Genomic DNA, 13,347 nt, shown 5'->3' on the forward strand with positions numbered 1-13,347 from the left:
CCCCCCAATCTCGGACCATATTTTCCACTCTAGATCTTGCTCACTCTCTTTTCTTGTGTTGACGTTTGCATCAAAGTCACTGACACTTGTGATATCTTCTGCCTTGGTCTGGAGGTTAGAGTGGAGTTTTCTATCAGTGACTCAAGCTTGGTGACCTGCTCAGTGATGCACCCACTTGGTGACCTTTGGATAAAGATTTACCTTTTGTATACCCTCTAAAACCAAACTACTTTTAGAGCCAGCTAGCCCTATTCCTTTGATTCTTTCTTTCATTTATTTACTTATCTATCTATCTATCTATTTATTTTTGGTGAGGCAATTGGGGTTAAGTGACTTGCCCAGGGTCACCCAGCTAGTAAGTGTCAAGTGTCTGAGGCCAGATTTGAACTCAGGTCCTCCTGAATTCAGGGCCGGTGCTCTATCCACTGCTCCACCTAGCTGCCCCTATTCCTTTGATTCTATGGTAGTCACTGCAGAAGCAAAGGAGGGTCCCATTCAGGACTGGGGCCATTTTGTATTTTATATGATTATGTATCTGTAGTGAATGGTCAGTCACCAGAGGGTTTAGTACCTATTGACCAAGATTGGCTGAAAGTATCAGGATGCAACAGAACTTAATGCTGTCACCGCCACCACTTCTGTCATGCCTTTTGATTCTGTCTTTCAAAGGAAAAGGGGTGAAGACGGTTGGTATTTAAATCTGCCTCCTGCAGAGCACAGCCTGGATGAGTAGTGGGCAGTGTGTTCTCATTTATACTCTTGGGGAGACAGCAGAGAGATGTAGGGGTCACAGGTTTAGAGCACTAAGGGACCTTGGAGGGCAGCTAGCCCTACTCCCTCATCTACAGCCTGGCCATTACCAGCCTCAAGTCCAGCGCTCTGCTTGTTGGTGTGTGTGTGTGTGTGTGTGTGTGTGTGTGTGTGTGTGTGTGTGTGTGTGTGTGTGTGAGAGAGAGAGAGAGAGAGAGAGAGAGAATGAATGAATGAATGAGTGAGTGAGTGAATGAAGCCATTACCTGGCTTTTCAGCACCCCAGGTTGACACTAACAAGCATTCTTCATAGCTCACTCTAGGTTCAGCACAAGTCTTTGCTGCTTTTGTATTTGGGCACCAACAGTAGATAACAACAGTGATGCTAGGAAAGGCCCCCTGTCCTTAGGGAAATATGGTTGCAGACTGTTTTCAGCTTGAAGTTTGCGCCCACTTCCTGTACAAGCTGACTCGGCCGAACCATCGGGGCGAGGCTTGGCTTCTCACTTGATGAATTGTGGAGTTGCGATTTTGAGTTAATCATCGTGTTGCTGGGGTGGGGGGGGGGCAGCAGCACCCCTTTTAAGAGAAGACAATAACACCCTTGTGGTCTCTTTCACCAGGTACTTCATGCTGGATTTCGAGTCCGGGATTCTGCAGTATTTTGTGAATGAACAGAGTAAGAGCCAGAAGCCTCGAGGTGCCCTGTCTTTAGCCGGAGCCATAGTGTCCCTGAGTGACGAAGCCCCCCACATGTTGGTAGTGTACTCTGCTAATGGAGAGGTGTACAAATTGAGAGGTACGATCATCTGTCTGGCTGGGACTTCCTGCGTGGGCATTGGAGCCTCCATCCGGATGCCCCCAGGCTCACTGCTCCGCTTGGCTCTTATAGCCACCCCCCTGCTTTTCCCCACCAGAGTTAGAAAGGTGAAGAGATAAGAAGGATGCAGATGGGTGTTCAGACCCCTGAGGGAGGAAAGGTCCTTCTGCATCTCTAATAGCAACACTGTAAAAATGAGCCACTTGGAAAGACTCAAGAAATCTGATGCGGGCAGTGATGAGCCATGACTCCAGCGGGCCCATGATGAGGTGTGCCACCCGCCTGAGCTAGAGAGGGGCGCAGGCAGGGTCGTACTTCTATAGACACTGGCATGGTGGGACTTGGTTTTATTTAACCGCGTACATTTGTTACAAGGGTTTTGTTTTTCTCCAGTGGGGATAGGGAGGCATGAGGGAGAAAAAGGGAATGCCTGATAATGGGGGTGGGAATAATTAAAATGAAGAAGAGAATGATCTACTCCCCAAAAAGTGGTCTGAGAGCCACCCTTCCCCTGTGATTTATTGTTGGCCCCTCTGACTCTGAAGGGTCCTCATTTCTCGCAGCCCATTCCAGTGAGGTTGCCCAGCCTGGAGGCAGTGGGACCCTGGGGGTCCTGTGGATAGACTTCCCTGGGTTTGTGAATTTGAATTTGGGGGCCGAGGAATTAGGCTTTTATTTTCACCATCTTGTAGCTGAAATTTATCATTTCACTGAACTATCCCGAGAAGGGAGGGAATGAGTATCTCTGCATCGCCTCCCTGTGCTTGCCACTGGGCTGAGCCCTCTTTACAACCTTGGGAGGTGGGTGCTGTTACTATCCCCATTTTGCAATGGAGGAAACTGAGGCAAAAAGTGACTTGCCCAGGGTCACACAACTAGCAGCGTCTGCGAGCTTAGCAGACTGTCACCGGAGTCCAGATGCCAAAAAGGGGTGTAGGACCCCTGTTGTAGAGCATCCCCAGAGAGATTCCTCCCCGGGGGAGGGGAGGCATTGCATCCCATTTCTCTGTGATTGTGCTAGGCCGGACCTCCACCAAGCTCTGCTAACAAGATTTCGAGGTCGTTTTGCCCGCCCTTCTTCATTTGGTTTGACAAACTTTTGTTAAGTGAGTGACTAGGAGATGGGCATCCGAGGACAAAATGGAAAACAGCCCCCACTCCCCCTTCCCAGGGGGAGAGTCGTCAGAAGTTGTCGGTGCGGTCTGTGGGCGAGGGGCCGCCCATCCTGGCCAGCTCACGTCTTCTCATCTTCTCCCTCTCTCTTTTTGAGCCTGCCTACAAGCTGTTTCTTGGGACCCCACCTGGGTACAGACGCCTTGTCTGTTGAGTGCAGCTCCCACCCTCTCACTGCTGTGGTGCTAGTCAGCAGGTGACCCCGGGGAGTCTTCCAGGGGTCATCGATGTAGAGCCGGCTATTAAGTCCACATCCCTCCTTTTACAGATGAGGAAACTGAGGCTGAGAGAGGTCGCTTGTGCAGTGACCAGCAGCTCCAGGGTTTGGTCCCGTCTCTTGACTCCTGGTCCTGGGCTCTTTCTGCTGTATTGCTCTGTCTGCCACAAAGTAGTTAATGCCTTTTATGATCTGCTTTAAAGTCATATTTCTGGGAGTCGCTCACATAAAGCCATCAAAAACCTATAAAATAAAAATGGGTCCAGTCACGGAAGCGGGGGTGAAGCTTCTGTTTGGAGGCAGAGCTGGCGAGATGAATACATTTCCTTGGGATTTGTACAGCATCCCCTCCGGCGGTCGAGATTTATATGGTCTCGGGCCGTGCCGGGTAGTTTATTGCCAAATAAATTGTCAGAGCAGAAACAATAGGTGGAAAAACTTGCCGGCACTTAGTCCTGCCTGTGGTTTATAAAACTAAAATGACAAAGCCGCACGTGAGAAAACCCCCAATCGGTCTGGCAAGAGAGCAGGCACAGGCTAGTTATTTATTAGCAGACAGCTGATTATTAAAGCCTCATTATTAACTTATTAACATTGCGTTAGCTACATGAAGTAGTCACGGAGATGAATTCAACTTAAGTGTAGCAAGTGCCCAGCCACGTGGACTCAGGCCGGCCTTTGTGGCCCCACGTGTGAGGGATCAGATCCCGTTCTGAAATGTGTCTTGGGGATCACCCATAGGTGGGAGAGCAAGACTGGAAGCCATCCCTCCCCAAGCATTTGCTCAGCTCCAGCCCTAGGCCGGGGATTTGTTGCTGTTTGTTTGTTTCAGTCGTGTCTGCGTCTGCGTGACCCCTTCTAGGGGTTTCTTGGCAGAGGTCCTGGAGGGGTTGGCCATTTCCTTCTTCCACTCATTTTACAGAAACTGAGGCCAACAGGGTTAGTGACTTGCTCAGGGTCACACAGCAAATAAGTGTCTGAGCCTGAATTTGAACTTGGGTCTCCCCTTCACCACCAAGCTAGACATACAGAGACAAAAAAGGAAATGGCCCCTGCTCTACCAGGAGACACCCCGTCTACATAGACAGGAATGCAGGAAACGGGAGCAATAGATCCAAGACACTTTTGGTGGGGAGATGTTGGGAGCTGGGAAGGACACTCAGGAAAAGGCCTCGTGCCTTTGAGTGGAATTTGAAGGAAAATGGGTTTTTTGAGCAGCAAAGGGGAGCAGGGTTTTCCCCTCCTGGGCACAGGCTTCCCATTTGGATCCTTGGTAGAGAGATGCACGTGTAGCCTCCACATTTCCCCTTCCATACAGTCAGCTCCTGCCACTTTGGGGATTTGCAGAAGCAGGGGGTGGATGTAAAGGGACCCCGGAGGCTGCCGAGCCCAAGCTGCCCCCGCCTCTGCGACCGTGCTTGCTCCCGCCTTCCCTGGGTACGGTGCCTGCCTTGGGCGTGAATGGTATCAGCCACGAGCCCAGGGCCGGCATCCTCCTGTCGTAGACCCTCCACGGTTGGTCTGTAGGGCACAGCTTCCAGATGATCATTTGGGAATTTCTAACGATTTGGTAGTCTGACCGCCTTTGAGCATAAAACGGGAGAACGGTATAAGAATTCCCAGACTCTGGGTATTTATAATGCCAGTCGTGATAGTTCATGATAGTTCATATGACGCTTTAAGGTCTACAGAAACACATCCTATGTGTTGGCTCCTTTGAATGTTCCTTTATTTGAAGGCCCCACTTTGAGGGTCACGAGGTCCTGGGGTTAGATCTCAGTTGTTCTGCTTATTAGCTGCGTGACCTTGGGCAAGTCACAGAGGCAGCCTCAGTTTTCTCATTTGTAAGATGGCTGGAGCAGGTGGCCTCTGAGGTCCCTTCCAGCACTAACTCTATGGGGGAATCTCCTCCAAAGGCCCTGTGACCTCTGGCCTCCCTTCTGCCTCTAAATCTTAGGTCCTGTGAAGAAAGTCTTATTTAATAATAACAACAATAGTGTTTACACACATATTTGGAATAACAAATAAGTAAGCCGGCTCTTACTTATTTGGACTGTCTCTACTAGCTGTTGGTCTGTCCTAGTATCTCCTTACATGATCTGTATTGTGCACACTTTAGGTACCAGATGTTTGAGTCCATTGATTTAGGGGGTGCAGGAGAACCCCTCAGTGGGTAACACTCCCCCACCGCCCTGCCAACAAACTTGCAGTCACTTTGAACTTTTACTGGCCTTTTGCAATTATTTCAGGGCCTTCAAGGTTTTCTCCTCTACGTTATCCTTTCCCATATTAATAAAAACCCCAGACAATACATATTAAAATGGTAATTCACCCCTAAGCTTATTTTGAAATGTTAATAACCCCCACTGTATGGTGTGTGTTAGATAACAAAAGGCCCGGTAAAGCTTTGCTGTAAAACCTCTATTAGCCACATGTGGTAAAGGAACATTTTAAAATAAGTGCTCTTTCTTCTTCTCTCTTGCATTTTTAAAGGAGCAAAAATGACTCTTGGAAGGAAGAGAAAAAGGTCAATTCTCTCTCCCCCCCCCCACGTGAGATATCTCAGGCTACATTTTTGATGTTTTGTTTGGGAATTGTCTGAGTTCTCAGCCTGAGGGGCTTGGGGGTATTGACCCCAGACATTTGGGTCTTTGTTCCTGTCTCTCATGGTATCCCTGCTCCTCACCATCCCTCAGGGGCCCTAGGGGTGTGGTCCTTGCCAACCTGTGTCTTTTCCCTGTCTCTCCTTCAGCTGCTGATGCTAAAGAAAAGCAGTGTTGGGTGACTCAGCTCCAGAACTGTGCCAAGTACCACATGGAAACTAATTCTAAGGTAGGTGCCCATTGGGGAGGTGAACAGGGTGATTAGCTGGGTTAAAAGGAGAGCAGAGGAATGCAGGTGGATAAGCTGAGAACAGGTAGCTATATTGTCCCATCACCCCATTACCCCCAAGGCAACTGCATTCATATATGGGGTGCCCCTGCATCCACAGAGATTTAAGGAGCGAAGTTTGTGTTCTCCTTGGGGGTGATGAGTAGAGAGAAGAGAGGCTGAGCTCGCGGTCCGGACCTTGGGATGCAGACAGCCTATGGCGACTGAACAGCCAATTTCCCAGGTTGTCAATTTCAGGTTGTGTTAATTGCCCTGTAAAGGGATGACTTTCCCATTGAGGTATGCTGGTCAGGCATTTACCATCATCATGGTTTTAAGTACAGCCTATTCCAGAGTTGATGTTGACACCCTTGCAAGGTGATGTTTTGATATGTTTCCTCCCTCCCTTTCTTCCTTCCTTCCCTCCCTTCTTCCTTCCCTCTCTCCCTTTGAGTTAGAGATCTGGGCTCAGCTACAGGACTGGCATTCCCAAATATATGGTGAAGGGGTGTCTCTGTGTCATTTTAAGACAGTTTAAATGGTTTAAAAGTGACGTCGATTGTGGGTTCTGTGTGTACCTATTGAAGAATCAGGGTCGAAGGACGGGTTAATGAACGCTGGGTCGGTTCCCTTGAGGCTGCGGGTTCAAAGCTGGATCCATTAGGCGCCTGTTGATGGATATGATAACCAACCAGGGCTGGTCTCTGTTCTTTCTTTGCTTTGAGAACAGATGTCGCCCCTGTGGAAAGGTCACCCCAGGCTCCAGCTGGTTCACTGTTCTTTCCTTTCTCTTTTCTCCTGCCAAGGGCCGTGTGAAACATGACTTAGGTACATTGCCCAGCCTGGGCCAGTTTACTTCTGAACACAGCATTTCATTTGACCTTCTTCCCGGGAAGCTGGGTGATTTTTGCTTCTTGTCTCCAAGGTTTTTTTTTTGTTTGTTTGTTTTTGTTTTTAAGCCTGTCTGACCAATTTCATTCATTTGAAATTTGGGGGAGAACCAGAGATCATCTGCAGCTTCTGAAGCATTTCTTCTTCCCTTTTACCCCATTTTCTTCCTCCTACTCTTTTATCTCCTCCTTTCACATCCAGACTTAAAAGGTACATAGGTGGGGTTGACAGTAGTTGGTAGCTGATTAGACATAGGGGATGAGGGGAGTCTGGAGGATGAGTGATTCTGGGAGAATGACAGCCAAGTCAGTCTCACTCAGGAAGCTGGGAGGTTGGCTGGTGGTGGCTAGTCTTGTTTTTGTTTTATTATGCAGATAGTTGGGTTTTAGATGTGTTGCCTTTGCGGTCTAGATGGAGATGTTCTATAGGGTGCTAGACTTTGGAAATGAGAAGCCAGGGGAGATACGGGGACTAGATTCAGAGACTTAGGGTTTATTGGCCTACAGGTGATAATTGAAGCTCTGGGAGAGGGGACGTAGGAGAAGGGAAGAGGGGAGAGAGATAGACATACTTGAGGACAGAGCCTTTAGGTCACGCATGGACCACATGGGAAGAGGAAGATGAACTAGGGAAGGAACAGGGATGAAGAAGGATCAGACAGGTGAAAGGGGGGTGAGGAGAGCTAAGAGTATAATCATATTAATAAGTGAATGTTCAGCATTTCTTCTTCTTCTTTTTTTTTTTTTTGCAGGGCAGTGAGGGTTAAGTGACTTGCCCAGGGTCACACAGCTAGTGTCAAGTCTCTGAGGCTGGATTTGAACTCAGGTCCTCTTGAATCCAGGGCCAGTGCTTTATCCACTGCACCACCTAGCTGCCCTGGAGAGCTTTTATTCTTACAGTGCTTCAAGATGTGCAAAATACATTTATCTCCTTTGATCATCACAGTGACCCCTGAGGTCAGGACTAGGAGAGGCAGCTTGGTGAAGTTGGTTTGGGGCTAGACTTGAGGTCAGGAAGGCCTGGGTTCGATTTCTACCTCAGAAACTTCCTGGCAAGGAGACCCTGGCAAGTCACTTAATCCCCCCATGCCTCAGCTTCCACAGCTGTAAAATGTGTGTGTGTGTGTGTGTGTGTGTGTGTGTGTGTGTGTGCGCGCGCGCGAGGTCCAGGATGGGAGTGGGGGGTTGGACTTAATGTTGTCTAAAGTTCCTTCCAGCTTTTTTTGGGGGGGCGGGGCAACAGGGGTTAAGTGACTTGCCCAGGGTCACACAGCTAGTAAGTGTCAAGTGTCTGAGGCCGGATTTGAACTCAGGTCCTCCTGAATCCAGGGCTGGTGCTTTATCCACTGCGCCACCTAGTGGCCTCCCTTCTAGCTCTTGATCTGTGATCTTATACCAAAGGCATTGTTATCTCCATTTTCTCAGGAAGCTTGAGACTTGCGCAGCTGAGTGTTGTTGGTGAAATTCAAATTCAGAGGATACATGGGCATCCTCTTTTGGAGGGAGGGCATGTGCCTGGAGGGTGCATCTGTCCGCATCTTGCTTGTACAGTTATTTGCTTGTTGTCTTCCCCATTAGACTGTGAGCTCCTTTGAGGGGGCAGGAACTGCCTTTTGCCTTTCTTTGTAGAGAAGGGAAGTAATATGGCAGACCATTGGTAGGGACTTTTTTGGACTAGATTATGGACCCCCAGCTGAGAGGTAACAATGCTAAGGGAGTCATTGTTATTGTCTCTGACTTGAGTGATTCTAGATTAAGGTTTGTTTTGAGGGATAACTAGTAGCATGGCCCAAGTGCAAAGTTGACTGATTAGTGTGGGACTCGACCAACATGTAAGTCTTTTTTTTGAGGGGGGGGGCAGTAAGGTTTAAGTGACTTGCCCAGGGTCACACAGCTAGTAAGTGTTAAGTGTCTGAGGCTGGATTTGAACTCGGGTACTCCTGATTCCAGGGCTGGTACTCTATCCACTGCACCACCTAGCTGCCCCATACAGGTATTCTTGCTAGAATGGCTTGATCCTAATCATTTTCTCCTTTAAGTAGAGAGAAACATCCTTCATTTTCCTCACCCATAGGCACGAGTTCATTGGCACCGCAAAAATTCATCTGGTAACAGCAGAGGAGACTCTGGGATTGACAGGATTTCTCAGGTTCACACAACTAGTTTATGTCATCTGAGATCAGAACTCAGATTTCCTGAATGTTTATTATTTAGAATTTTTTAGAAATTGATTTCCCCCTTTGACCCCAACATTGCTGCTGTAAGTGCTTGGTGACCCCCAACCCCCTTCTTGCCTGCTTCTCACCCCCTAACAGAGCCTTTCCTTATAACAAGGTTGTGTACCCAGTATTGCTATTACAGGGTCAAAGGGTATGATTTGGGGAGAGGACTAGAAAGTTATTGCTTTTCTTCCCAAAGGGTATGGTATGAAACTGTTTAATGACATACTTAATTCTAAATTGTTTTCCATGGTGATTGGGCTGATTTGAGGCTCTATTAATAATGCCTTCATGTCTCTGTCTTCCTACAATATTCTTTGCTAAAACTTTTTGTCACTGTTTCCAGTATGATTAACATGAGGTGAAATTTCAGAGTAGTTTTATTTTTCATATATCATCGTCTTATTATTTAGTGTATTCTTTCATATGGTTATTGATGGTATACATTTCTTCTTCTTTTTGGGGGGGTGAGGCAATTGGGGTTAAGTGACTTGCCCAGGGTCACACAGCTAGTAAGTGTTAAGTGTCTGAAGCCAGATTTGACCTCAGGTCCTCCTGAATCCAGGGCTGGTTTTCTATCCACTGTGCCACCTAACTGCCCCATACATTTCTTCTTTTTCGAAAATTGAATGTTTTTTTCCTTTTATGCCAAAATAATATGTTTTGCCTGATTGCACATGTATAACCTATATCAAATAGCTTACTGTTTCAAGGAAGGGGAGAGAATTGGAACTCAAAATTTTTTTAAAAGTATGATAAAAATTGTTTTTATGTGCAATTAAGAACAAATAAAATATTTAAAAATGCCTCCCAAGGTAACATTTTCAACTACCTAAACTCTATAGAGGAGAAAGGAGGAAGCAGAACAGCAAAATGTATAATTCTGTTTGTTCAATGACTGTAGCCAGTCAATGAATCTTTTCTTGTTCGGCTAATCGAGAAATGTCAAGAGATTTGTTAGAGGTAGGACCCCTTTCAGTTCAGCAAGGACTGAAGTGTTGATCAGTACTTGTTTAACCCCCTTTCGGTGGCTATAGACCATTGAAAGTATTAAAAATAACACTTTGTGGGCTGTGTTCTCTAATTCTAGACTTATCGCTAACTTAATTAGAAGTACAGTTTGCCTGAATGGATGAAATTTTGCTGAGTGTCTGCTTTGAAGGGTATACAAAGATGCGGAGGAGATGTAAGTGACTTGCAAGGGTCAAGGGTATCTTCCGAGGAATTTCCCACAGTGTTTTGTGTGGTAAGCCCATCCTCGGGGATTTCTGTTTCGGTTGACACTAAAGGACATATTTATAACAGCCATTGTCTTGGGCAGAAATTTTTTCGAGTAGAATGCTTGGGCCTGTGCATGATGAAACTCCCTGTTAGTTGAGTTAAACAGGCTCTTTGGAGGGCATTAGAGTTCCCTCTCTTGCTGCCTCTGAGTTTTCTGACACTGCACAATTTCACTTTCCTATTTTACTAAATTCAATGTCATTTCTCCTGTGGAATTTTTACAGATAATTACTTACCTTTTTGGTATTAAAAGCTGAGTGTAAAACATTGCCGTCCAATGACCTAAATAAAATGCAATGCAAGAAAGGTTTTGAATAAGCTTTTACTGTCTTCATAAAGTATTGCTAGGTCTTGTGCCTTCTTGAGCATCATTGTAAAAATGCAGTATGCTGGCTGCTCTCTTAGAACAGGAATCTTGGTAGAGTCCAGAAAGACTGTCCCAGAGTTTTTGGAATACATTACTTCTTTGGACTAAAAGAAAAGATTCCAAGGGGAGGCATGTTTAGTGTCCCTGTTGCTTATTATACCTTGAGCAAATACTTTCTCTTGTTGGGGACCAGATTTTTTTTTTTTTTAAACCCATCAAGTGGAGAAACAAGCTTGTTGTCGAATGAGATGATTTTTGTAAAGAGCATAGCACAATGTCTGGTACATGGTTGGTGTTTAATAAATGCTTGCTTCTCCATAGCCAGGCTGAATTCCAAAGAGATGCTTTGAGAGCAATGCCAGCGACCTTGGAGGAAGTTAGTCAATCTTGGCCTCAGATGAGGCTCGAGGGGTGCAGGAAAGTGTCAGAAACAACCAGAAATCTCCATATTTCTCAGAAGCAGGGATTTCTGAGATGACGTTGCCCTGGGAATTCACCTTCTCCTCTCTCCTGAATGGGAGACTCTGGGGTTCGAGAAGTGTTTCCTTAAATTCTCCTCCCAGGTGGCATGTAAGCGCGTGTCTCCTGTGGCTGAAGCGCCTGCTACAAGTTGGCACTGCCTTTATTTGGCGGCCAACCCTCTGTAATTCCATCAGATTTCTTTCTTGTCCGGTCATTCAGGAAAACTTCAGTCCCTAGTATCTGTCACCCCACCATCCATCATAGGGAGTTCCAGCATGGACAGTGTTGCAGGGTTAGATGAAGAAAAATCAAAGTCTCGAAGCCAAAGGAAATAGTTTTATCGAGGGAGCTATCCTGTCTCACAATAAAGCCAGTCTCAGGTCTAGGGCCCAAAGGCCCCGAGCCCCAGAATCCACGAATATTTAGGCACAATAAGCTCCTCCCACAATTTAAATACAACCCAAGTGGTATTTGTACAATAAGTATGAAATAGAGAGAAAGAAACGCCAGTGTTTCATTATCCAAGTGGCTAACCCCTAAGATGGTGCTGCCTCCTTGGTTTCTGGCCACGATGATTGCAGGAGGAATAGATAATGTCAGTTAGATGGTTTCTTAAACCTGATGGAAATAGAGCATTTCAGTTTGCCGCACTAGTATCTGCCTTACTTCCTTCATTATTATTAGCTTAGGCTGCTAAAGAGAGGAGGGAGGCGAATGGCTGTCACGGGGCAGAAGGAGTAGAAGCAGTCTGCTTGGTTCCAGAAGCAAAGGGCATGGAAGGGGCCCAATGAAGGGAGAAACTTCCTGTGATCAGAGCAGTTGAAGAGTAGGATAGATTGTTCTGGGTAAGAGCAGCAGCAGGGACAGCTTTGACGCGGTGTCATCTCATTGGACGGTCACAATAACCCTGAGAGGGGGTTGCCATTGTCGTCATCCCCATTTTATTGATGAGGAAACTGAAGCAGGTAATGCAATGACTAGAGCACGGCCTTTGAATAAAGAAGACTCATCTTCCTGAGCCACAGAAACTTTTTAGCTGTGTGACCCTGGGCAAGTCACTTAACCCTCTTACCCCAGTTCCTCATCTGTAAAATAAGCTGGATAAAGAAATGGCAAACCACTCTCTTCTCCATGCCGAGAGCCATCCTCACCCGCCATGGGCTCATGAAGAGTTGGACGTGACTGAACAACAACAAAACTAAAGCATAGGCAGGGTAGTTGACTTGCTTAGAGTCACACATTTAGGAAGTGTCTGAGGCCAGATATGAATTCTGGTCTTCCTGACTTCAGACCCAGTGCTTTATAAACCTAGGTTCCCAGTCCCGGGATGTCTTCAAGTGAAGTCTGGATATCTCCCTATGAGGAATAATGTAGAGGGGATTCCTGCACAGATAAAAGATAAAATTCCTTCACAGATATCACTCTGCTCTGGGACCTCAGAAGTTCTTTCCAACTTTGAATATCAGCTGATTTTCCAAAGTAAAGATGCATTTGAATTAACTCCTTAAAAAACTAGAAATACCCATTCTTTTTATTCTCATATTTTGAGATTATTTGTATATGTTATCTTACTAAAATGTAAACTGCTTGAGGTTCTTTCCTTCCTATCTTCAGTATCTAGTATAGTACCTTTGTCAAATACTGGAACATACAATTCAAGGGTGAGTAGGGCAATGGGAGGGGAGGGGCAGTTTTGGGAATTTATGGGCTTCTGGGGTTGATATAGGGCAGCTGGGTGGAACACAGATAGGTTGTCAGGCATGAAGTCAGGAAGACTTGAGTCAAATTCGGCCTCTGACACTTGCTACCTGTGTGACCCTGGGCAAGTCACTTAACCCTATTTGCGTCAGTTTCCTCATCTATCAAATGAGTTGGAGAAGGAAGTGGCAAACCCCTCCAGTGTGTCTGCCAAGAAAACCCCAAAGGGGGTCACGAAGAATGGGGTACATCAACAACAACAAAAGGGGTATTGTGAGTGGAGTCAGGAAGAGATGAGTTCAAATCTTGTCAGGCATGACTTTCTGTGTGACTGAGCAGCTCACTTGATCTCTCTGAGTAAGCTTTCTCATCTGTCAGATGAGGGAGTTGGGCATGATGGCGGCCTCTGTGGTCCCAGCTCCAAATGGGTGAGCTTTGATTCTCTGGGCTGATACTAGTCCTGGGCAGGGCATCAAACAGATTAAACAAAACCAAGTTCACTGTGAAAGCCCCCCCGAGGTGTGTGAGGCCACCAGTCAGGTCTTATTGGCACAGGTGGGAAGGTTTAAAGAGAAACTTGGCTTCCTGGATGGTGTTTC

At 46.5% G+C, this 13,347-nt stretch overlaps 1 protein-coding gene across 2 annotated transcripts in view; it reads left to right on the top strand.

Moving 5' to 3' along the window:
- OSBPL10 (oxysterol binding protein like 10) overlaps nt 1-13,347 on the top strand; it is a 233,233-nt gene that overhangs the window by 73,752 nt on the left and 146,134 nt on the right. For both annotated transcript variants that reach the window (XM_043965396.1, XM_043965397.1), the window contains exons 2-3: nt 1,374-1,549; nt 5,713-5,792. In XM_043965396.1, coding sequence (XP_043821331.1) covers nt 1,374-1,549; nt 5,713-5,792 — 256 coding nt within the window. The remainder of the gene's footprint in view (nt 1-1,373; nt 1,550-5,712; nt 5,793-13,347) is intronic.

Source organism: Dromiciops gliroides, chromosome 5, assembly GCF_019393635.1.
Source record: "Dromiciops gliroides isolate mDroGli1 chromosome 5, mDroGli1.pri, whole genome shotgun sequence".
Lineage (NCBI taxonomy): Eukaryota > Metazoa > Chordata > Mammalia > Microbiotheria > Microbiotheriidae > Dromiciops > Dromiciops gliroides.